The sequence below is a fragment of the Vespula vulgaris genome, chromosome 5, assembly GCF_905475345.1.
Source record: "Vespula vulgaris chromosome 5, iyVesVulg1.1, whole genome shotgun sequence".
In the NCBI taxonomy this organism is placed as follows: domain Eukaryota; kingdom Metazoa; phylum Arthropoda; class Insecta; order Hymenoptera; family Vespidae; genus Vespula; species Vespula vulgaris.
Window position 1 is genome coordinate 5,371,846 of NC_066590.1, and position 23,155 is coordinate 5,395,000.

General features: G+C 33.4%; 1 protein-coding gene across 6 annotated transcripts in view; it reads left to right on the plus strand.

The window, feature by feature from the left end:
• LOC127064314 (homeobox protein extradenticle) overlaps positions 1-21,473 on the plus strand; it is a 46,967-nt gene extending 25,494 nt beyond the window's left edge. Inside the window, exons 5-9 of one of the 6 annotated variants that reach the window (XM_050995232.1) lie at positions 4,294-4,484; positions 4,630-4,765; positions 5,034-5,130; positions 7,036-7,223; positions 13,773-21,473. In XM_050995232.1, coding sequence (XP_050851189.1) covers positions 4,294-4,484; positions 4,630-4,765; positions 5,034-5,130; positions 7,036-7,223; positions 13,773-13,907 — 747 coding nt within the window. In that variant the 3' untranslated portion in view covers positions 13,908-21,473. Of the gene's footprint in view, positions 1-4,293; positions 4,485-4,629; positions 4,766-5,033; positions 5,131-7,035; positions 10,805-10,957 lie in introns of those variants that run through there. The other 5 variants (XM_050995237.1, XM_050995234.1, XM_050995235.1 and 2 more) reach the window with 5 other exon arrangements.
• Positions 21,474-23,155: the final 1,682 nt, after the last annotated feature.

Consider the following 23,155-nt stretch of genomic DNA (forward strand, 5'->3'; position numbering starts at 1 on the left):
CGCTTATATATAATAAATATTCCTAGATAGAATAATAATTAACGAAAATCTATCTATTGTTTACGAGTACTACGACGAATATTTCAAGATTACGTTGCTTATATCTAAAATATTATGAAATAAATAATATATAGAATAAATGGAAAAAAGGAAAGAAATATGATGTAAGAATTAAATTAAAAGTTTAACAGTCTTCGTAAAACAATGGTAATTTTTTCAAACGGAACTTTTAACTTTTTTTTTTACTAAGGGTGATAGACACGATAAGAATCCTAGGTGCAGGTCGTCCTCCCCTTATTTTCTCTGGCGAATTTGCGTGTTAATAAACGAACGACGCATACGTGTCACGCGAGATCAGCGACCTTGCGTGACTTTGTTTTCCTTTTTTCCTTTCTTCCTTTATTCTTCTTTTATTTTTCTTCTCGTCCTTCGTAGAATATCGTGTAGAAACTTTCGTGTACTTTTCCCTTGGTAAAATTCCTCGGAATACTTTTATACATTTACATATATCGCTAATAATGATTACGAATAATTATTACATTAATTATTATATTATTAATCGCATAGACGTCGTATAGATTTCGTTCGAAGTATTACCTAGGGAAAAAAAAAAGGTAAAAACGAGCAAACATACATTTGCGTTTCGTGCGATTTACGTACAAGTATCTTGTACGAAGAAAACCAAAAAGAAGAACAAGGTTACAAAGTAAAAAGAAATAGAATTTAACGGTTAAACGTGGTTCGTGTGCTAGACTCACGCGTATTTTAATTACCACACCCGTTTCGACCCCATATTTCAGGACGCGTGTCAGCGGTGGTCTCGATGTTTCTCTTCGCAGTAAACGTTATCGTGTATGTGTATATACGTATGTAGCTATACATACATACATACATACATACATACATACATACATACATACATACATACATACATACATACATACATATATATATATATATACACACGTATTTATGTATATATACATACCATCTACAAATAACATATGCGTTAGCGTGCACGAGAGGATGCATCGTAGGGTGAAAAAGGGGGATTGGTTGGACTGCTGCACCCCATCGATAATGACACGCGAGAGCCCGTTGGTCTAATGGCGATTCTTGGTGATAGTGACGATGTTAGTAGTTTTGTGAGAGGAGGAAAAGTCGATCGGTTCTTCCGGACTATATCTGAGATCCTACCTTGTCGGAGTTTTCGATAAGACTGACGCGTGTCCTTTCGTTCTTACTTTGGTATACATATGTTTACTTTCTTGCCGACTTCGAAATATCCCAAGTTAACGATCGTGTTTACATAGATAGAACATTAGTTTTATACGTATGTATATACTATTGTTCTATAGGTAACGTCCTACTCTATTGTTATCGATTTTATTTGTTTCAATGTTGTCCTTTCATCGACAATACGATATACATACGTATGTATTTTTCAACGTACTCTTAGAAATGTTTGTTTTTTCTATTTCAATATCGTCATATTATCGACGATTATTTTCTAACATATTTATTAACTTGGGATTGATTTTATTCAAATAGAAAAATAGATCAATTGATTTATACATCTGATTCCGTAATTGATTTCCTTCAAGAACTAAAAAATATTATAATTAACGTGCTTGGATATTTCTTTCCTTTTTCTGTTTCTTTTTCTTTTTTTCGTTCTCTCCTTCTCTTCCTTCCTTTCTTCTATGGTAAAGTACTTTACGAAAGTTAAATGTATGCGGATCGCGAATTTGAAATAAAGGAAAAGAAAAAACAACGAATACCATTTTATATGGTAATCAATTTTTTGTTTCGTCTCTACGAGGGAGCTCTGGTCCACGTCTTGTATCTCATTTCGTCTATCGATCGTTAAATTTCCATTATGCGATTGCGCCTGAGAGAAAGAGGTAGAGAGAAAGAGATAGATAGATAGATAGATAGATAGATAGATAGATAGATAGATAGATAGATAGATAGATAGATAGATAGATATATAGGTAGATAGATAGATAGATAGATAAATAGATAGATAGATAGATAGATAGATAGATAGATAGATAGATAGATAGATAGATAGATGGATGGATGGATAGATATGCAGAAAGAGAGAGAGAATGTCAAGAGAAGGAGGACAGGCTAGTAAGCCGAATTTACTATTCAAATTCGGCCGACTCACTGCATTAGGGTGAATGTCTGGCAGGCTATGCAAAATGGCGTGACAAGTACAAGAATAGAAGCACACCGAGTTTTATGAGATCGCGTGATCACCGGCAGCCAACATCGTTCCCACCGCATGCTCGGCTTTATTTTATCCGATTTCCACAGGGTTCTGATTCCAAGCACTTTTTCAGACAATTCCATAGGACGAGCAACGCGATGCAATTCTTTTTATTTATTTTATTTTTTGTCTTTTCTTTTCTTTCCTCCTTTTCTTTTCCTTTTTATTTCACTTCACTTTATTTTAGTTCTCTATTCGCTAGCTTATTCCTTTCTTTTTACGAACTTTGAAGGCAAACGTTATCTTGTTACTCTCTTTTAATTATTTAACGAGCTCGTTTACTATCTTTATTTTGTATTTTCTTTAATACTTTTATCGGAAAGGTACTTATATTTATAAAATATCGATTTAGATAATCGTAATTTTCACTTTTTCTTTCTCTTTCTTATTTATTGTTTTTGAAGGCCAAAGTTCTTTTGGCCTCTCTCTCTCTCTTTCTCTCTCTTTTTCTCTCTTGTCTTCTCTAGTGTTCATGATATAACGTCGTTGTATATACGAATTATCCTTTCCCATAAATACGATTACATAAGAAGAGTTAGTTTCTCTCTCTCTCTCTCTCTTTCTCCCTCTCCTACGTAAGAATATATATATATATATATATATATATATATATATATAACTTGCTCTCTCGTGCAAGATATATTTATTAATGTACAGATAACTTTTGATAAAGTTACTCGTTTCAGAGAAAAGGAAAAAAGATAGATAGATAGAGAGAAAGAAAGATACATGCATATAGAGAATGCACAGATAGTTGTTGATATTAATAGAACGATCTACGATAACATTAGAATAATGTGAGAAAACTCGTACTTGTGACAACGAATTTCTAAACGCTTTGGACTGCAAATAGTGAGATATTTTATAATCAATTTCGAATGTTTTATACATACCAATTAGAATAATATCTAATGATAAAAAAAAAAGGAAAATACATATATACATACATTTGAATTTTTTAATGTTAGAAAAATAATTGATTTATAAAACGTTATTTGCATTGATGATGACATAAATTACTTCGACGATGTATATACATGATTTAAAAGTGTGAAAAAAAGAAAAAGAAAAAGAAAATGATACGAAAGAAGAAGAAAGATTTGGTCAAAGATGCTTCGTCCTTTTCGTCTCTATTTCCTCTTTCGATCTTTCGGCTACTCCATCCAATCCAGTTTCCCTCGGATTCAAGACCAGTTTCGTTCGCGTTGGCACGTGAGAAGAGAACCAGAAGAAGGAGAAGGAAGAAGAGGAGGAGGGGGAGAAAAAGGAAGAGGACGAGGACAAGGAGCAGGACTAGGAGGATGAACGAGGAAAAAGAGAGAAAGAGAAGGATAGTGAAAAGAAGGGTGTACCAGGGGAACGTCGACGATAGTGGAATCCATTTCGAAATTGCTAGCCACGCTGCTGGTTCGTCCTCGATCTTCTCCCTTCCCTCTTCCTCTCTCTCTCTCTCTCTCTCTCTCTCTCTCCCCCTCTCTCTCTGCATCCTCAGCATCTTTTCTTCCTTCCTCTCATCTTCCTACTTCTCTTGTCTTTCCAACCATCTTCTTTCTTACCTCGCTGGAAAAGCTTCTCTCTCTCTCTTTCTTTTTCTCTATCTCTATCTCTATCTCTATTTCTATCTCTATCTCCTGTATCCTCTACCCTCGAAAGTCAGAACGTGGCACGTCTCGAATACTGATACGCCAAGAGCAAAGTCCTTTTTCCCTTAAACCGGCCAGCAACACTAAGAATAATTCATTATGCGCGTGTATCTCTCTCTCTCTCTCTCTTTCTCTCTCTGTCTATCTATCTCTATCTCTATTTATCTATCTTTTTTCTCTTCGTTGCTATCTCGACGACATCCTTGATCTCTCTTCTCGCTAAGCTGGGCTTCGATTTAACGTAAACGTACATATACTAAGAAATAATCTAATATTAGGATGAAGTTAGAAAATGTCGACATATACATACATACATACGTACATATTTATTAAAATTGTAAAAGATCAATGAAAAATCTTCGTCGTTTGTTTCAGGCATGCAACGAGTTTACGACTCACGTGATGAATTTATTGAGGGAACAAAGTCGTACCAGGCCTATAACGCCAAAGGAAATCGAAAGAATGGTTCAGATTATCCACAAGAAATTTTCGAGTATTCAGATGCAATTGAAACAATCGACCTGTGAAGCAGTTATGATTTTGAGGAGTCGTTTCCTCGATGCAAGGTTCGTTATCGTGTCACGATTTTTTCCTTTCTTTCTTTTTCTTTTTTTTTTCTTTTTCAATACTTTTACCATCGTATGTGTAATTATACGAATATTGTTGTCGAGATAAGAGACCGACGGAAGCCGATTATGTTTTATTTTGTAGGCGTAAAAGACGGAACTTCAGTAAGCAGGCATCTGAGATCTTAAACGAGTACTTCTATTCGCACCTGAGTAATCCGTATCCGAGCGAGGAGGCCAAAGAGGAACTCGCACGGAAATGTGGAATCACCGTGAGTCAGGTAAATCATTGATTTTTTTCTTTTTACATAATACCGATCAAAAAAAAAAAAAAAAAGACTAGTACGGTAATACCATCCGCAAAGTGATATGGTGGTTTTGTGAAATATCGAGCTACGAAAATCCTACATCGCTTTCGATTTATGTATTTGATATATGAGACATATTTTTTTTCTCTTTTTATATATATTTTTGTTTTATTTTCAAATACTTTTTTAATTTCTTTTTGAAAATCGATCGAAGATAAAAACTTGTCGGCTTATGATTTAGGTTTCCAATTGGTTCGGCAACAAGAGGATACGCTACAAGAAAAACATAGGTAAAGCGCAGGAGGAGGCGAACTTGTACGCAGCCAAAAAGGCAGCTGGTAAGTTCCGTCCTTCGCGAATGAGCAACGGGTGTTCCTTGAAGAGTTCCTTTTTATTTTTTCTAATAAGCTTGAGAAGAAACAAAACAAAACAAAAATTAAAAAAAAAAAGTATAGCAATAATTTTAAGAGATAGGCTATTACGACGCGCACGCATACGTACACGAACACGTACACGCACACGAACACGAACATATAGATACATAAAGAAACGTATTCGGTGCTATAGAAAATTATCTTTCGACGGTGATATGATTTATTAGAAGAAGAGAGAGAGAAAGAGAAAGGGAAAAAGAAAGAGAAAAGGAGTAGGCTGACGTGAGTAAAACGTAAAAAGAAATTTAAAATAAGGATAAATTGGTAGGAAAGAAATGTTCTATGCCTTCGGCACGTTCTTCGTTAAATTCACACGTTGCTTCAAGCTAAAGCTCGTATACTTTCTTCATTTTTTCGTTACTTTCGTCGAGCCGGAAATTAGAACGCGGAAGAACTCGTTTGATGGTTACTAATTACCGTAAATCATTAATGCCAAGTGAGTTAGCACGTGAAGGTATTAACACTTCGGCATAAATTTTCTAAACGAGTTATGTAGAGAAAGGAGAAGAGAAAGAGAAAGAAAGCATCATGTATGAAATCTCGTTTCTTTTTTTTTATTTTTTTTTTTTAAATTTTTTTTTTCAGCTGACTCTTCAACTTCTCCGACGTGAGTACCAAATAAATTCTTTTATACAAAATTCATCCTAGTCTTCGTCATCATGGGCCGATGTATGTATCTACCACATGCTCACAGAAAAGAAATTCCCAGTGAGAAAACTTTGAGTTGGAAAATTCTTCGCATTCGAGAGAGTCCTCTCGCGTAATTATTACTACGTCGGCTTCCCTAGCTAACTGCAAAGGCGTTTCTTTATTTTAGAGACACGCCGTCCCGAGATATTTTTAACTTACTAATTATACGAAGAAAGAAAATTAGAGAGAAAGAGAGGGAGAGAGAGAGAGAGATAGAAAGGACAAAAAAGAAATAGAAAGAATACGACACGAGAACAATGAGAAGATTTTCATTCTTACGTGTTTGTCTTTTCTCAGGTTCGCGTTCCTCTCAATTTTTTTCTTTTTCTCACTTTCTACGGTAGTAATTAAAGAAACTAAATTCTAAAGGGACGTAACTATGACCTTTACGAGGGATAGAAAGAAGGAAAGATAACTCGTGTCCGAATCGGTCTCAAATATTCCAAAAATTTGATTTACCTTTCGATAAATACTCTTGACAGGATAAGGATTAATTTGTAAGGACGTATGCGTCATACCTGCATATCTCATACGAAACACTCCCTCCCTTTTTCCTCTTCTTTTTTAAAATGCAATCTCGCTCGCGGACTTTATTTGAATTATAAAGAACAAAAAAAAAATAAAATAAAGTAAAAATAAAGAAAAACAGAATAATAACTAAATAAAGCACCGTAGTACGTACGAACAAGAATATGTACACGCGTAATAAGTACATATACATATACATATACATATACATTTACAGTTACATTTACATATACATATACATATACATATGCACATCACATAACGCGAATATAACCGACGGCGTTATTGTTAAAAAAGAGTAGGTAAAAAAAGGAAAAAAAAAAAGAACGCACGATAAATGAAATCAATTAAATGTATTCGCGTGTAGTATCGAGAGCGTAAAAATCGATTGTATATCTTACTTATACCGTAAAACGCCGCCGGTATTTTTTTTTTTTTTTTCATCGAGAAATTTGTTCGATAAAAAAGAAAGAGTAAGAGAAAGGTGGAAACAGAAAATAGAAAAAACAACGCAAATAAAAGCTATCATTGATGCCGAAGAACTTATAGAAGCACCCTCGAATTTTGTATGCACCGCGATTGTTTCTACAGCAGCTTTTGCAGGAGCGTCGCCGTACAGCATGGGAGGTGCAAGCCAAGGGACACCGACGCCGATGATGTCACCGGCACCACCGGGCGGACCTCAAGACATGGCAGGGTACGGGATGGGGATAAACGGAAGTGACTATGGTTCGCAGCCTTACAACGACGGTTCCATGGGTTACGATCCTATGCACCAGGTAAATCCATGATAATTTCTATAACAGGCCCAACTTTCCCCTATCACCCCTTTTAAAGAGAGATAAAATCTACGTATACTGATTAATTATAATTAATTAATTCAATAATTAATTCATTCATTCAATATTTATTAATTGAGAACGATAAAAGACCTCAATGCGAGTGATTGATAGAGAGAGAGAAAGAATGATCAAGAGAGGTAGAAGGATAATTAGAGAGAAAGAGAGAGAGAGAGAAAGAAAGAGAGAGAGAGTGAGTGAGAGAAAGAGGGAGAGGAAAGGGATGAGAGTAAAAGAGAGATAGAGATAGATAGATAGATATGAGGAGAATTACGTAGATTGTGGTCATTCGTCGCTCTGGCTTCATACGATCCCACGCACTCGTCGAGCATGCGCTCATTTTTTTCTTTTCTCTTCTGTCTCTTTTTAAACTGTCTGTTCCTTTTTTTTGGTCTGTATAACATCTCCTTTTCTTCTTGTCTTTCTTTTTTTTGTATTTTTCTTTCTTTCTTTTTTTTTGTTTATTTGTTCTCAGATTATGGTTTGTCGTAAGTAGTAAGTAATACTAAGTCGCGATGGGAACGATCCGGAATTAAGGAGATCGTTTTTATCGCGAATTAACGCATGCTGCATCTTGGTGTTTTCTGTATCTGTTTTTTTTTCTTATTCTTTTTCTTTTTTCTGGTTTTTTTTCTCGCACTAATCATCGGCTAAAGAGAAAGAGAAAGAAAGTGGATTGACATGTGAGGATGATGAGAGAGAGAGAGAGAGAAAATGAGAGAATGAGAGAAAGAATGGTTTAGTTAGTTGTAGTGGATATGGGTGTGCGACGGGGGTGCTGTTGCTAGCCTGGTTGGAAAGTTTTCTAAAGGGGTGGGCTAGGGGTTTTAAGCTCGAAGTCTCGCGTGTCTCTTTTCTCGTCGTGGGTGTTGCGGCTTGTGGCAAGTATATATATATGGGAGAATACGAGTAGGCACCGCGCACGTTACTAAGATCCTAGAAGCCCCGTAAAGAGACGACCGACGGGCTTAGGGGGAAACCGATAGCGAAACGGCACGGCTAAGAGGCACGGGAAAGCTCGCTTAGTATGCATTGGACTTGCTAAGTCACTTTTTAGGCGATGCTCTCGAGAGCCGCCCTTTCTCGCCTATTAATCGACTCGCATACTTACCTACGTACATATATACGTATATTCCTATACGTATCGTGTATCTATAATGAGAAGCAATAATAAGCTATGTATGGGTTAGTTATTCTTTAATTTTTCTTTTTCTTCTCTTCTTCCCACTGTTTTTCTCCTTCTTTATCTTTCTTTTCTTTTTTGTCGCGAAATTTCTTTCTCGATAGATAATTTTATTCATTCGTGATTTTTTTTCTTCTCTTTTCTTTTTAATAATATATAATCGCGCCTGGTTGATCTTTGTATCATAGTATAAGAAGATATATGAAGAAAAAGAGGAGAAGATAAACGATCATTTGGAATAATTTTAAGATTCCTTTTGTTTCATTTTATTATTGCTTGTCATTATATCAAATCAATCGCGGGGTAACATTGTGAGATTTTGATCGTTTATAAATTTTGTTCTTGTCGTTTATGCTTTTACGCTCGTGTTTCGTGTTGCTATATGTCGTTTTTCTTCGATCTCGTTTTGTAGAAAGAAAAATGAAAAAATAATTAACGCACAATGAAAAACGAAATGCACGATGTGTAATATATCTCAGGTAAAATATTCGTTTCCTTCGCGACGTGTAATTTTTTTACTGTCACGAAAACGAACGACCGATCGGATTCGCAAAACGTTAACTCGTTTGACCGTGAAATTCACAAAGAGGAAGTAGCCCGGAAGCAGTTTCCGTCGATTGGACATCTACGATACTCGTGACTCCGCTTGTCGATAAATCTCTGTTTATCCGTAAAGTAACAAGCAAACGAGTTTTGCCATTCCGATTCTCTCGGAATCGAATTTTTCTCTTTGACCTCCGTCGCAGCTGTTATGTTATTTATATTCTCAGTCGTATAATAAAAACGTCGAGAAATCGAATCGAGAGATCAGAACTCGAGACTAACTTTAATTTCACATTGGGACGGAGATAGTCGAAATGAAGCGACTAAAATGCATGATTTCTCTTTTATCGGGTGCCGATCGGTGAGATCACGAACCATTTTCTTTTTCGTTTTTCTACTTTCCTTCGAACGGATCTATCGGAATTAACGATCGAATTTAAAGGAAGCTATCGCGTGTCATTCTCGATTTGATTTCTCGCATAAACGAGCTCGCGTGTTGTTTTTCTTTTTACTGTTACTTTATGTATTTATTTACTTTTTTGTGTACACGCATATGTATATACATATATTTCTTTCTAATTTTTTTTTAATACATACATATATATCTTTTTTATTTTTATTTTTTTCTCTAGAAAATATTTTTTTTACCGATCATATAAATGAAGACAAATCGATGTTTGGCTTCGATTATCCGGCTGAGGAATGCAACGAAGAAAATGAATGTCGTGATGAAAATTAATGCTATGAAAAAAGAAATCTGATACTAACTTTCCTAGCTACACGTAACAAACGTTGCAAATAATCAATCAATCGCTTGCACACACTCACACAAGCAGAGAAAGAAAAAGAGCAGAGATATTCTTCTTGCTCATTCGACTGGCCACAATCCCAATGTTCTTTTTCTTACACACTTATCACCACTCACCTTACGAACTTATCTTCATCGTACCTCTGTCATTTTTATCTTTTTCTTTTTTCTCTTTTATTTTTTTCTTTTTCTTTTTATCTATCTATTTATCTATTTATTTATTTATTTGTTTATTTATTTTATTTTTTTCTGTTACTATCTATCTTTGACACTCTGTCATCGTTTAATGTAAAGTAAGATTAAGGAACTGTGTTTGTTGCAACAAGAATGCAAAATTGGGATGTTGGGCGTATTTGAAAAGTTCGCACTGTTTCTAATCGTGTTTCTGAAATAAAGAAAAAAAAAGAATAACAATGAGTAACAATAAAGAAACAAAAAAATAATAACGAGAAAAAAATAAAAGAAACGAAAAAAATCAAGATGCAAAAATAAATATACGAGAACGAACTAGAGGGAAATAAAAATGATATCATTGAGAAAGAAAGAGATCCAAGACTCGGAGAGTTTTGCTGCTACGAGTCTGTACGTTTTTCTTTTTTTTTATATATATATATAAAATTATCTAAATTCGAGATTAATAGTTATCAGAATGTCGAAGAGAGAATGTTCATCGATGTTTCGTCTTCTCTTGGACGAGTCTGATCATTATCATTTATCCGTGAAAAATATAAACAAAAACTTATGTCAGTGTATATATATATATATATATATATATATATATATATATATATCCCAGTAAATGTGGGAATTCATAAAAAGGATTTCAAGAGAAGACGAGACGATGAATCCAGAATACGTGTGCGGATTTTCTTTGTTACAAGCACAGTTCGTACAAAATTAATTTTATCAAAAGATATGTAAGGAAAAGAAAAAAAAGAAAAGAAAGGGAAAAAAAGACTAAAAAAGAGAAAGAGAAAAGAAAAGAAATCGTTCGATCGTCCGCATTTTATGGTCTTCTCTTCGTCTTCTCTTTCTAGAAGATAGTTAAGAGGAACGAAGAAGAGACAAAAAAAAAGAAAGAGAAAGAGAGACTGAGATTTCACTTATCTCGGCCTCTCGTGCCTTTTCTTGTGTTCGCAGTGACGTGCCAGACCGGCCTAAAAAGCTCGCAAATAAGGGCAAAAGCTCGCCTCGAGTTCGACAAAGAGAGAAAAAGAAAAAGAAAGATAGAGAGAGAGACAGACAGACAGAAAAATATAGAAAAAGATATGGGGGAGAGTACAGCCAGGGATGATTAAGAATCAACGAGCCAGGATAGAAAGAGAAAGAAGCTTCTCCGTTGCAACAAGCACAGGTCTCTTTCTTTAAATTCGGATATGAAAGAAAGAAAAAAAATAATAAAAATAATAGAAAATAAAAAATGAACGAAAGAATGAACAAAAATGATTCGAGGCAGCTTCCTTAAGAATACGACAACTTTAGAACACGATGTCTCGAGATATGCATCTCATACTATGCGACAAGATATCCTATTTGGCTTGAGAGAGAAAGAGAGAGAGGGAGAGGGAGAGAGAGAGAGAGGGAGAGAGAGAGAGAGAGAGAGAGAGAGAGAGAGAGAGAGAGAGAGAGAGAGAGAGAGAGAGAACGAGTGCAAGCTTCGTCGTATATATAAGGACTTTTCTTTTATTCACGAGAGCGCACGATATCATCCACGAGTGTGTATAATATATATATATATATATATATATATATATATATATATATATATATATGGTACGTGTATATGTGTGTATGTGTGTGTGTGTGTGTGTGTCATATATATATATCATATAAATACACTTACACGTACACATAATATATGTATACACGCAATGATACGCCGAGTATATACACGTGATAGGACGCGATAGTGCAATATTCATATATATATATATTTCTGACATTTTTTACGAATGAAAGAAAAAAAAATATACGAAAAATAGAAAAAGAAATCTCATTCATCTCGAAATACATTTTTCGCGAGGTAGAGCAGAGTATTCGATTCTTTCATTTTTTTTTTTTTAATTGATCAAAGTAAAAATCGATTATATATTTTCTTTCTTTTCTTCTTTTTCATCTTTTTTCATCTTTACAAATTTTGTCTCATATAAAGGATCGGTGCATAAAAGCAAATGTGATAAATGTTAATTAATGAATTTCTTTTTCTTTTTTTCTTTTTTCCCCCCCTATTGTTTCAAAACTTAATGATATTCCTATTCTCATTTTTCGAATTTTTTCTTTCTCCAATCACTAGAATTAGATCTCGATAAGTGTGCAATAAGAAATTCTCTAGTAAGACATATTCTTTTTTAGACGTAAAAAAATTTTAAGTAATAATTATTAGATAGAATAGTGATCGACGGAAGACGATACGATACGATACGATACGATACGATACGATACGATACGATACGATACGATATGATACGATATGATATATATCAGATGTAGTAGAAAGATCGAGTCAAGAGTAGAATTCGTCGAAGTCTCTCGGAACTTAGGAAGGAAAAGAGAGAGATCCTTTTTATTTTTCTATGTAAAGTACCTTGTCGATATCCGAGAGAAAACGATGATGACGAGGGCAGGGACGAGAATTAGTATGTTTAATGAAAAATTAACGATCAGAAATCCGTAGCAATTGAAACGTGGAAGCTTTAGATGATTCATTGAAACGAAACAAAAAAAAATACAAGAAATACAAGAAAAATAACGAATCTCTTCGATGTACATACGTATGTATAAAAAAGTAAAAAGAAAAAAATTGCAATGCGTTCGCTAAAAACATAAAAAGAAAAAGAAAGGTAAAAGGAAAAAAAGGAACGGCTTTTGATACTTAACTGCAAATCTCTACTTTCGTGATTTACAAATAAATGTAGACAAAAAAAAACAAAAATATATACATGTCGGGAGAAATCGTAAAGATCGATACATCGAAAAGGAGCATTCATCACCGTGATTTATCGCTACATATCGAAGGTCTCTCCGTTAAAAATCCTCGCGATGTGCATGGCTGCATGTAGAATTTTATATATATATATATATATATATATATATATATATATAATGTGTGTGTATATATACATGTGTGCGCGCGTATATGTGTTATATATATCTTTTTATTTTACGTAGTAGTATACGTGTGTGCATTTTTCCTTGTCTTTTTCTTTTATTTTTCGTTTTTTTTTTTTCTGAACATTTTGATTTCACTTTTCACACAGGTCTACTTTATTTTATTTTTTTTTTTCTTCATCATTACGGTGGAATGAAGAAACCATCCTTTAATTTTTTCTCCCTCCTTTTAGTTTTTGGGATTTATGAAAAGGCGAAGAACGCGGGTAAAAATAGCGAGAGTAAGAGCATGAGGTAGACAAAAAAAAGGGCCTGAGTTTTTCGCCTATATTTTACAAGTAGAAAGTAGAAAGTAGCCTTCTCGATTTCGACGATAGAAAAAAGAAGTTAATTTTCTTCTTTTTATTATTATTATTAATACTATTACTATTATTATTATTATCATCATTTTTTCTTTTCTTTCATTATATTTCGAGTGTGATGAATTTTTAAGAAAATAATTGCTAGAGAGCAATGGTTGTAGATGACGAAGTAGAAAGAAAGAGACATATATACATATGAAGAGAGAGAGAGAGAGAGAGAGAGAGAGAGAGAGAGAGAGAGAGAGAGAGAGAGAGAGAGAGAGAGAGAGAGAGAGAGAGAGAGAGAGAGAGTATGCCTATGCTATGTGCTTGTATGGTGTGTATGCAAAAAAAAAGAGGGAGAGGTAGAGAGAGAAAAGACGCTAGCTAAGCGAGTCGTGGCTTCGTCGAAGCTTTAGTGACCAATGACACGCACTTTTGTCGCCATCACAGGGGATAAAGACAGAGGGCTAAAATCAATTGAAAAATCGCAAAAAATGACGCAGGGCAAGGCATTGGCTGGGGGGCCAGGCGCGACGGGATGGATGCAGCAACGCGAGGCTGTTCCCGAATTTCCGCCGCTCCACGATTCAGCGGACTCTGATTCCGACCGAGAAAACGAAAAGCGACCGCGCGTCTAAAACGATCGTTTTCTTCTCGACATCTTCTTACGTATACGTACAGTACATACTATATAGGTGTACAATATACCGGTGATGAGTAAGAGAGAGAAAGAGAGAGAGAGGATAATGGAAGAGAACGAGATGGAATGAAAGATACTCTGTGTGTACGTGTGATTGCAAGCGAGTGAGTATGAAATTAGAATGAAAGAATGATAGGCTCGTAAAGAGTATAGAAAAAGAGAGAGAAGAAATAAATAAAATATACAACAAGAAGTGAATTAGTAATTGGTTAAAAGTATTGAAAAATTATAGGAACAGAAAAAATTGAGTAGATACCGACACGCGCACATACTCCTTCCTCCTTATCGATACACATAGTTACTATTATATATTATACACTATTCGTAAAAAGAAATAAGGAAAAAAAAACGTGCATCTCCGAGCTGCATCAAAGAGGGTAGAGAAAAAAGAGAGAGAGAGAAGCAGTGATTGTGCTGCTGTTGATCGTTTCACATTGTTCCTAACGATACTCGATATTTTCCAATGTTCTTAACGTAGAACTTTCCTTCTTTTTCATCCCCTTTTTATTTTCTTTTTTCTTTCTTTTTCTTTTTAAAGAATAATTTTATCCAATATCCACAATTCAAAGTAATCTTTACCTCTCGGTTATGGGCCTAATGTGAGATATATCGATCGATCGATCGATCAAGCGGAAAACGCCTGTTTCATTTTCACGCAATATCTCTCGCTTAAAATTTCGAACGATTTCGAACAGGCTTTTTCCGCTTTGTCGAGCTCTCTCACTCTATCACCGGAGTTTTCTTCGTCTTGGCCTTAACGAGCGAAATATTGTTTAAGATTACGAAGTATTGACGATAACGAAGAGAAAAATAGACAAAAGGAAACTCTAATGTAGCTTCCTTTCTTTCGAAAGACAATATGGCGACTTACAAGCGTCTAGCTAACGGATAGGAAGAAAGAGAGAAATAGAATGAATGAATGAGAATGGATGTCTGAATGAATGAATGAATGAATAAGAGAGATAGAGAAACGATTAAGAAAACGAAGAAGAAGACGATAACGAAGATGAAGATGAAAAAGCAAAAAAAAACTCTGAGCACGAAGATGATCGATTATTTTACTCTTTTTACACACCTACTATATTTATATACAAATATATACTACATAGATATATACGAATAAGTATCGCTATATCGTACACGAGAAAAAACTTCGTAAAAACGAGAGAAAAAAAGAAAGAAGAAAAAATAACAATCTTATCCTCCCTCTTTATCTTCGGCTTAATTTTTCGTTTAATTTTTGTATTATTAATATTATTTTTTTTGTTCTACTATTTTTTTATTATTATTATTATTGTTGTTATTATTATACTTTACTATCTCGAATTACATTTCTCCGCACGCGTTTGAATTTTTATTTCTGCACTCTTTTTTAACTTATTTTAATTATCTTTCAATGAACGAGTTTATATGATAAATAGAGAGGGAGGAGAAAAAGAAAGAAAGAGAGCGAGAGAGAATGAGAGAAAGAGAGAGAGAGAGAGAGTATGCATGTGCAAATGAAAAGGCCTAATGTTTTACAGTTTTTTTTTTTCTAAACTTGTGTTAGCGAATTTTTTTAATCAAGGCGACCGTGTAACTCCTGAATCCGAAATCCGTACGATTATTATTATTATTATTACTATTATTACTACTACTACTACTACTACTACTATTATTATTATTATTATTATTATTATTATTATTATTATTATTATTATTATCATTATTATCATCACTATTATATAATTTAATTGCAATTGTATATGCTAATGTCGGTATTTTGGAGTATGTTGTATTAATGGTTCTGAGTTCCGAATTTTTCTAAGTTTTATAAGTTCAGAGCTTTCAAAAGAAAAGAAGTGTGTGTGTGTGTGTGTGTGTGTGTGAGAGAGAGAGAGAGAGAGAGAGAGAGAGAGAGAGAGAGAGAGAGATTCTAAGTTCGAACAGGGGACAACCGATGCGATCGATGCACATAAGTCTCTTCTTTTCGTTTCTTTTTCGTTTCCCATTTTCTCTTCCAATCCTGGAGAACGACAAAGAAGAGGTAATGATGATCGTTGTTTTTTCTTTCTTTTTTTGCTTATTTATTTCTTTCTTTCTTCCTGTTATTTTTCTATGTAATTAATTTTCTTCTTTTTTTTTTTTTATTCCAATCAAAAGAAAAGTAACATTTTTAGCGTATATGATTAAGTATTATACGAAAAGAAGAAAAGAACATATTGTGCGTGCATGAGAGCAATATTTCGAACGAATCGAAAAATTCGATCTATGTTTCTCCTATCTCTCTTAAATTTTCTTCCCGTTTTTTGTCGTTGTGTTGTGTTTGTAAGGTAACGATTTACTAGCACGGAACTTAATTAAAATTATCGTTCGCTATCGATATCTTTCTTTTTTTTCTTTATTTCGGAATGTGAGAGACATATACATACATACATACATACATACATACATACATACATACATACATACATACATAAATATATATATATATACAATTTTACACACACACACACTTTATACGTACAGAATAAAGATGCACATATAGACATATATATATACACGCACGTATGTGATACCAGCTCCGGTAAAAAATAAGCTAACGCGTGAAAATTAATTTTCCAGATAAATACTTTTAAAGTTATACACTTCATAATGAAGTTTTATTATTTAATATGTACTTGATTTTAACTGTTTATTTTTAACTCAATAATTATTCTAAGAAATTGTGGTTGGCATGCTCAATGTAAAGAACGCACATACTTTTGTTTTAAAAAATATATATCTTTTTTTTTCGCACGTTAATCCTTTTTCGACAAAACAACATTATATTAATACTATTTTGTCGAGTTTAGTATGCCCGTAAAATTTGCCTTTGCTTCATTGATCGGATGAGTTTTTTTTTCTGAAAAACAAGCGATCGAATTATCGATTATATATGCACACATATGTATGTATGTATGTATATAAGGATGTATGTATATAAGGATGTATGTATGTATGTATCTATGTATGTATGTATGTATGTATGTAGATAACTAACAATAAGATCGCCGACCGTAGAACTCCTATAAATCGTTTTTCCTTTTACATTTTATCGAAGAAGGAAAATACGATTTTTCTTTCTCTTCCATTTTCCCCATTCTCTCTGTCTCTCTCTCTCTCTCTCTCTATCTCTCTCTCTCTCTTTCTCTCTCTCTCTCTCTCTCTCTTTCTCTCTTCTCTATTTCTCGAAGACCACACTGGACTCTATGCTATTTTCCTATCTACGTGAACGTGTTCGTCGATTACACATAGACACCTTTCTATTCCTCTTAGTTGAACATATATACATGACCCTAATAGGTACATATATATTGTGTATACGTAGATATATACGTATCTATATTAGAAAAAATATATATATATTCTATACTTTCGTATATCCATACAACCAAAACTCGCATGTGTTATTTCAATATTTGCTGAAAAAGTAAAGAACAGAACATGGAATAGAATAGAAAAGAAAGAAAGAGAGAGAGAGAGGGTGGGAGGGAGGGAGGGGGAAAGAAAGAAAAAGAGAGAGAAAGAGAGAGAATGAGTGAGTGAATGAGTTATTGAGCTAATGAGTGAAAGAAATAGAGATAATAAAGATATGATACCCGTTCAAAAAAGAGAATGAAAGAGAGAGAAAGAGAGAGTTTGATCTTCCGATGTGCGCGCGCACAAAGCAGTAGCTTGAAAAAGTTGTCTTTTGAATTTATCTTTTGAGTATTATATAGAATATATGAATATTGCGAGCAGACATATATACAAATACAAACGTACGTACTTACTATATATGATTTACGTGTATACGAGCTCGAGATGTATGTAATCGGACGAAGAGTGACCAAATTGATAAAAAAGAAATATATATGAACGAAAGAACCCCTTCCCCATATCCACCCCCCCATTTCCCTCCAGAAAAAAATAAAAAAAAAAGACAACGAGACAGAACGATCATATATATATATATATATATGAAATTAAGATAAAAATTTAAGGATGTGCCTCCTCCTCTCTGCATGTGAAACTTTTTCACGTCACTGCCAGATAGCGCGCGTACACGGCCGAATGCTGTTTGCTTTCAGGAGCTGTCGCCTTGAAATCCTTAGGAGAAATGCGCAAGAAGATTTGCAAATCCGAAAATAAGAGAGTAAAAAAAAAAAGAAAAGAAAAGAGAAAAACGAAATGAATAAAAAAAAGATTTATTGTCGATAGGAACGCATTAAAGAATGATATCGTAAGAAAAGTCAAAAGCAACAAACAAAAAAGTAAAAGTAAAAATAAAATTTAAAAAAAAAGGAAGGAAGGGAAGAAAAAAAAGAAAGAAATAAAGAATTACGAAAGATTTACGAAAGAAAGCAGGCAATCCGATCACCTCACTATCTGTGATCCGATGCTCGTCACTCGTTGACGAGTTATACGATACTAAAATATTGATATATTAATTTATTAAGAAAGTGAAAGAGAGAATATGTGTAAAAGCGAGCTCGGCGTGCTCGGAAGCGTTCGTTCGCGTTAATAATTCATCGAAGAGTAGCGAACTACTCCTACGTTGCTAAATGATATAATTTGTTTAAAAAAATTTGTTTAAAAAAAGAAAAAATAAAAACAAAAAATAAGAAAAGTTAATTCGTCACGTCGAAGAGATATAAGATAATATAGGCATTTGTATTACCGATAGAGCACGATCGGTAAGTAAGAATCCTGTTATGCGTTGACCCTCGTAGAGATGCTCCAAGAAAAAATCAGACCAAACATATTTTTTCTTTTGCATTTTTTTTTATTTCTTCCTTTTTTTATTTCTTTCTAAAAAAAAGACTTCCCATGGTTGCTGATGCTGCTGATTAGCACTGAGAATGAAATTATTCTACCATCTAACTTTCTTCCCTTTTCATCCTCTTTTTCCTCTCTCTTTCACCTTTTCTTTTTATTTCTTATTTTTATTTTTTCTTCTTTGTTTCCTCTTCCTTTTCTTTTATCAGTAAAAACTCGCGGAATCGTTAAAGAACGCTTCCGGGCTTCGACGACATCATCTTCCTCCCGGTGGTAAAACGAAGAGAAAGCAAAAGCGAAAAGATGCGAGAGAGAGAGAAAGAGAAGAGAGAGAGAGGAGAGAGAGTGAGAGTGACAGTGAGAGTGAGAGTGAGAATGAGAGAGAGAGAGAGAGAAAGAGCGAGAGAGAGAGAGAGAGAGAGAGAGAGAGAGAGAGAGAGAGAGAGAGAGAGAGAGATCGTACGAGAAGAAACGAGATACAAAAAGAAACGAAGCAATGGTCTTGCGATGATGCAACATTAATGTATACGATTTTTCAACATGAAAACATTATATATTGTAGCTATACATATAGAAGTATATTAAAAAAAAAAAAAGAGGATAGTATCTAGGCAACTGTAATGGCTAAGTACATCATTGTAACGGCGATGCTAATTAATACGGCAGATATTATTATAATTATTATTATTATTATTATTATCATCATTATGATTACTATTAATATTATTATTACTTATTAGTGATATTATAAACACTTCTCGATAATTATTGCACTGTGATGATCGCACTGCAATCGTATTATTATTATGGAAAATGATGGTGATAACTATTAATAATTATTATTATTAGTTCTGATAATATAATAATATTATTATTGTTACTATTATTATTATTATTATGAATATTTTAATTTTTATTGTCTATAAATAAGAGTTATTATGTTTAGCTTTGAATTCCTGGATTAACATTTAAATACGAATCGACGATTAATATCGAGAATAGACAATGTGCGGCTCTGCTATATTCTCTTATGAGTTATATTTTATCGTTATATTACGATAAATTGCGAAGGCGACGATTTATTACCTAGCTCGTAGGAAAGAAAACAACAAACAAAAAAAAAGAACAAAAAGAAAAAGAAAAGAAATAAAAAAGATATCCCATTTATTGTATAAACGAAGGCGAGGCAAAGGTGAACAAAATTATGAGTATCCTCAGAATGATTACGTGGTTATAACTCTCTTGTTAAATAATACGTCGCGGGCTAAGCGATCGGTTAAGGATCGGTCACATGTGATATCAAAAATAATAATCGATTCTAAACGCGAAACAAGCCTTTATATATCTCGTTCCTTCTTACGTTTATATATATATATATATATATATCACAAATACACGTATGTTACACGTATTTACACACCCACACCCACACCCACATCCAGATCCACACCAACATTACGATTTCTAACATCTTATAATAAAAATTTAGAAGAGAAATTTCCAGCCGAACGAACGAATGAACGAACGAGAAGTAGAACTAGAACAAGAACGAGAACGATCTAACGATCAATATAAATCTATTTGATCTTTGACCCGTCTTTGGCCGAACGTTAAGCCGATACGCGCGACCAGTACAAGTGCGTTCAGCACAGCTAGTATACGAGAAAAAGAGCTCCTTTGAAGTTCGCTATGAGCGCACGCGCCTTTGTGCGTCCCTTATAGGCACTACCTAACATTTAATAAAAAATAATAATAAAAAAAAATAAGGAGAGAGAGGAAGAGAAAGACAGAGAGAGAGAGAGAGAGAACAATAAACAAATCAAGAAATACAAATGACGATAATGGAAAAGAAAAAGAGGAAGAAGAAGAAGAAGAAGAAGAAGAAGATGATAAAAAAGAAGATGAGGAAAAGGAAAAAGAAGAAAAGGAAGAGGAAGATGGAGGAGGACTATGATGAGAGAAGGAGATGAGAAGTAAGAGATAAAGAAATAATAATAATAATAATAATAATAATAATAGTAAGAAGAAGAAGATAAAAAAAATAATAATAATGAGAGAAAAAATAATGTTTAACATTTATGGATACGTGATAATAATATAAAATATTATATATTCATATTCCTTGCTCCCCCTCCAATCGATTCCCTTCTCCTCTCTAAAACAACCTCCACTTCCATTTTTATGATCGAAAGAAGACGAAGGAGGGTTATGTACGTAAAAATAGGAACGTCAGCCAGAATTGAAAACTTGATATACGTGAGAAAGAAATGAAACAAAGATAAAAAAGGAAAAAAAAAATGATATATAAGATCGAACAAACGAGAGGAAAATAAAGTAATATAGAAAGCGAAAGACAGAGAGAGAGAGAGAGAGAGAAAGAGAGAATAACATCTAAAACACGATAAGACACACGCCAACATTGTTATTACATTTATGGTTTTTTTTCCTCGCGGATACGACGAAAACTTCTTCTTCTCCGTGCTAACGCCGAACGTCTATTACTAAGAATACTAACTGAGATCAGACAAATTATGGGAATTACGTATAATCGAGTTTTCGAATTGTAATATTATTGCAAAATGAACGAAACACGCTTTCGAGCGAGAAAGGAAGTTATCGTCGCGTCCAGAAATACGAATGGTATACCACAGAAAAAAAAAATAAAAAACATTGTATCAATTGAAATCATTATGATAAACTTAATAAAATGCTCGAAAAGATCTAACTTGGTTGTTGTTATTTCTTTATTATACTTCTTCAATTATTCTTTTTTTTTTATTTTTATTTCTTTACTTAACTTACCATATCCAAGATCCGAAGATGATGATGGCGACAACGACGACGACGACGATGACGATGATGATAATTATGAAGGATCCTTCGAACGAGTTTTTAACGTGATTCGGAATAAAGGTAATTATTATTTTATTCTCTTAAATTTTTTGTTTTTCTTTAAATCTCTTTTCTTTCTTTTTTTTTTTTTTTGTATGAGTGCGTGTATATGCCGTCATATTTAATCGTTCGATTTAATGATCTGTGCACCTACCATTCTCCAATCTCTGCACCGTATTTCAAACGATATACATAATCGAACGTGACAGCGGCGGCTTTTCAAGAATGTCTTTTTCTTTCTTTTTAATTTGTACAAAGTTTTATTTATATACATCGAATAATATATAGAGAAAAATTACACAAGAGGAGTAACGTTTAAATATCTCGTTAATCTCAAAACACTGATATACCTTCGATGCCGTTTTCTTTTGCATCACTAAAGTCGATCCCGATCTACAATACAAATAAGGCATATCTCGAGGAGAGAAATCACCGAGAGAGAAAATGATACATCCCATCCGTCTGTTGTTGTCATTCTTTCAAAATTTTGTCTTCCTTCTTTCGTTTCTTTTTTTCTTTATTTTTCTTTTTCTTTTTTTTAATATCAAATCGCTAGAGAGACAAGAAGCAATCCGAAGAAATTGTGAAAAATTGGGGAGAACGAGATCAACTATTTTTTTACGATTTTATGTATTTGTATCTAGAGATAAGACGCTCTCTCTCTCTCTCTCTCTCTCTCTCTCTCTCTCTCTTTCTCTCTTTTTTTTTAATTACATAAAAGATAAGTATTTAATGTGTTATGTAGATAGACATGACGATACATAATTTTTTTTTTCTTTTTCCTTTTTTATTTTTTTTTTTACGTGTCGGTGTATCTCGAGAGACTGGAATTTAGAAACGTCCTACCGGTGGTTTTCATTATCGCATATTTAATTCCGTCGTCGTATCTCTCATTTCATTTCTCGAAGCTAATGCTTTTTTGAGAAAAGAGAAAGCTCGAGACAAAAGTTTTACCCGTTCGACGAATGTGTTTTTATCTTAACGTTTAAGAAAATTTATCTGCGCATTAATCTCAAACGATTTTTAAAATGTGTAAAACTTTATGTTGGAAAAATAATATCGTAGGAGGTAACGTGAAGTCAGACTTAGTAGCATAAATTCTGAGATTTATTATTATTATTACTTATTATTTACTTATTTATTATTATTATTATTATTATTATTATTATTATTATTTATTTATTTATTTATTTTTCTTTAATCCTGTCTTCTCATGAATCCTTCAATGGAATCTTTTTAATACTTTATCTCCTTTTCTCTAACTTTTAGAATATGAAGATGTTACTTTTATTCATTCATTTATTTATTTATGTATTTATGTTTTTTGTTTTATATTATTTTAAACAAACCCAGCTTGCATTTACTTATTTATTTATGTATTTATTTATTTATTCATTTATTTATTTATTCATTCGTTTATTTATTTTTACGTGTTTCTCCATTTCTCTCTCTATCCTTTTCTCTCGCTCATGCCGATGTATTCCTCGGTTCTTATAAATCGTGGCTAATCAATAA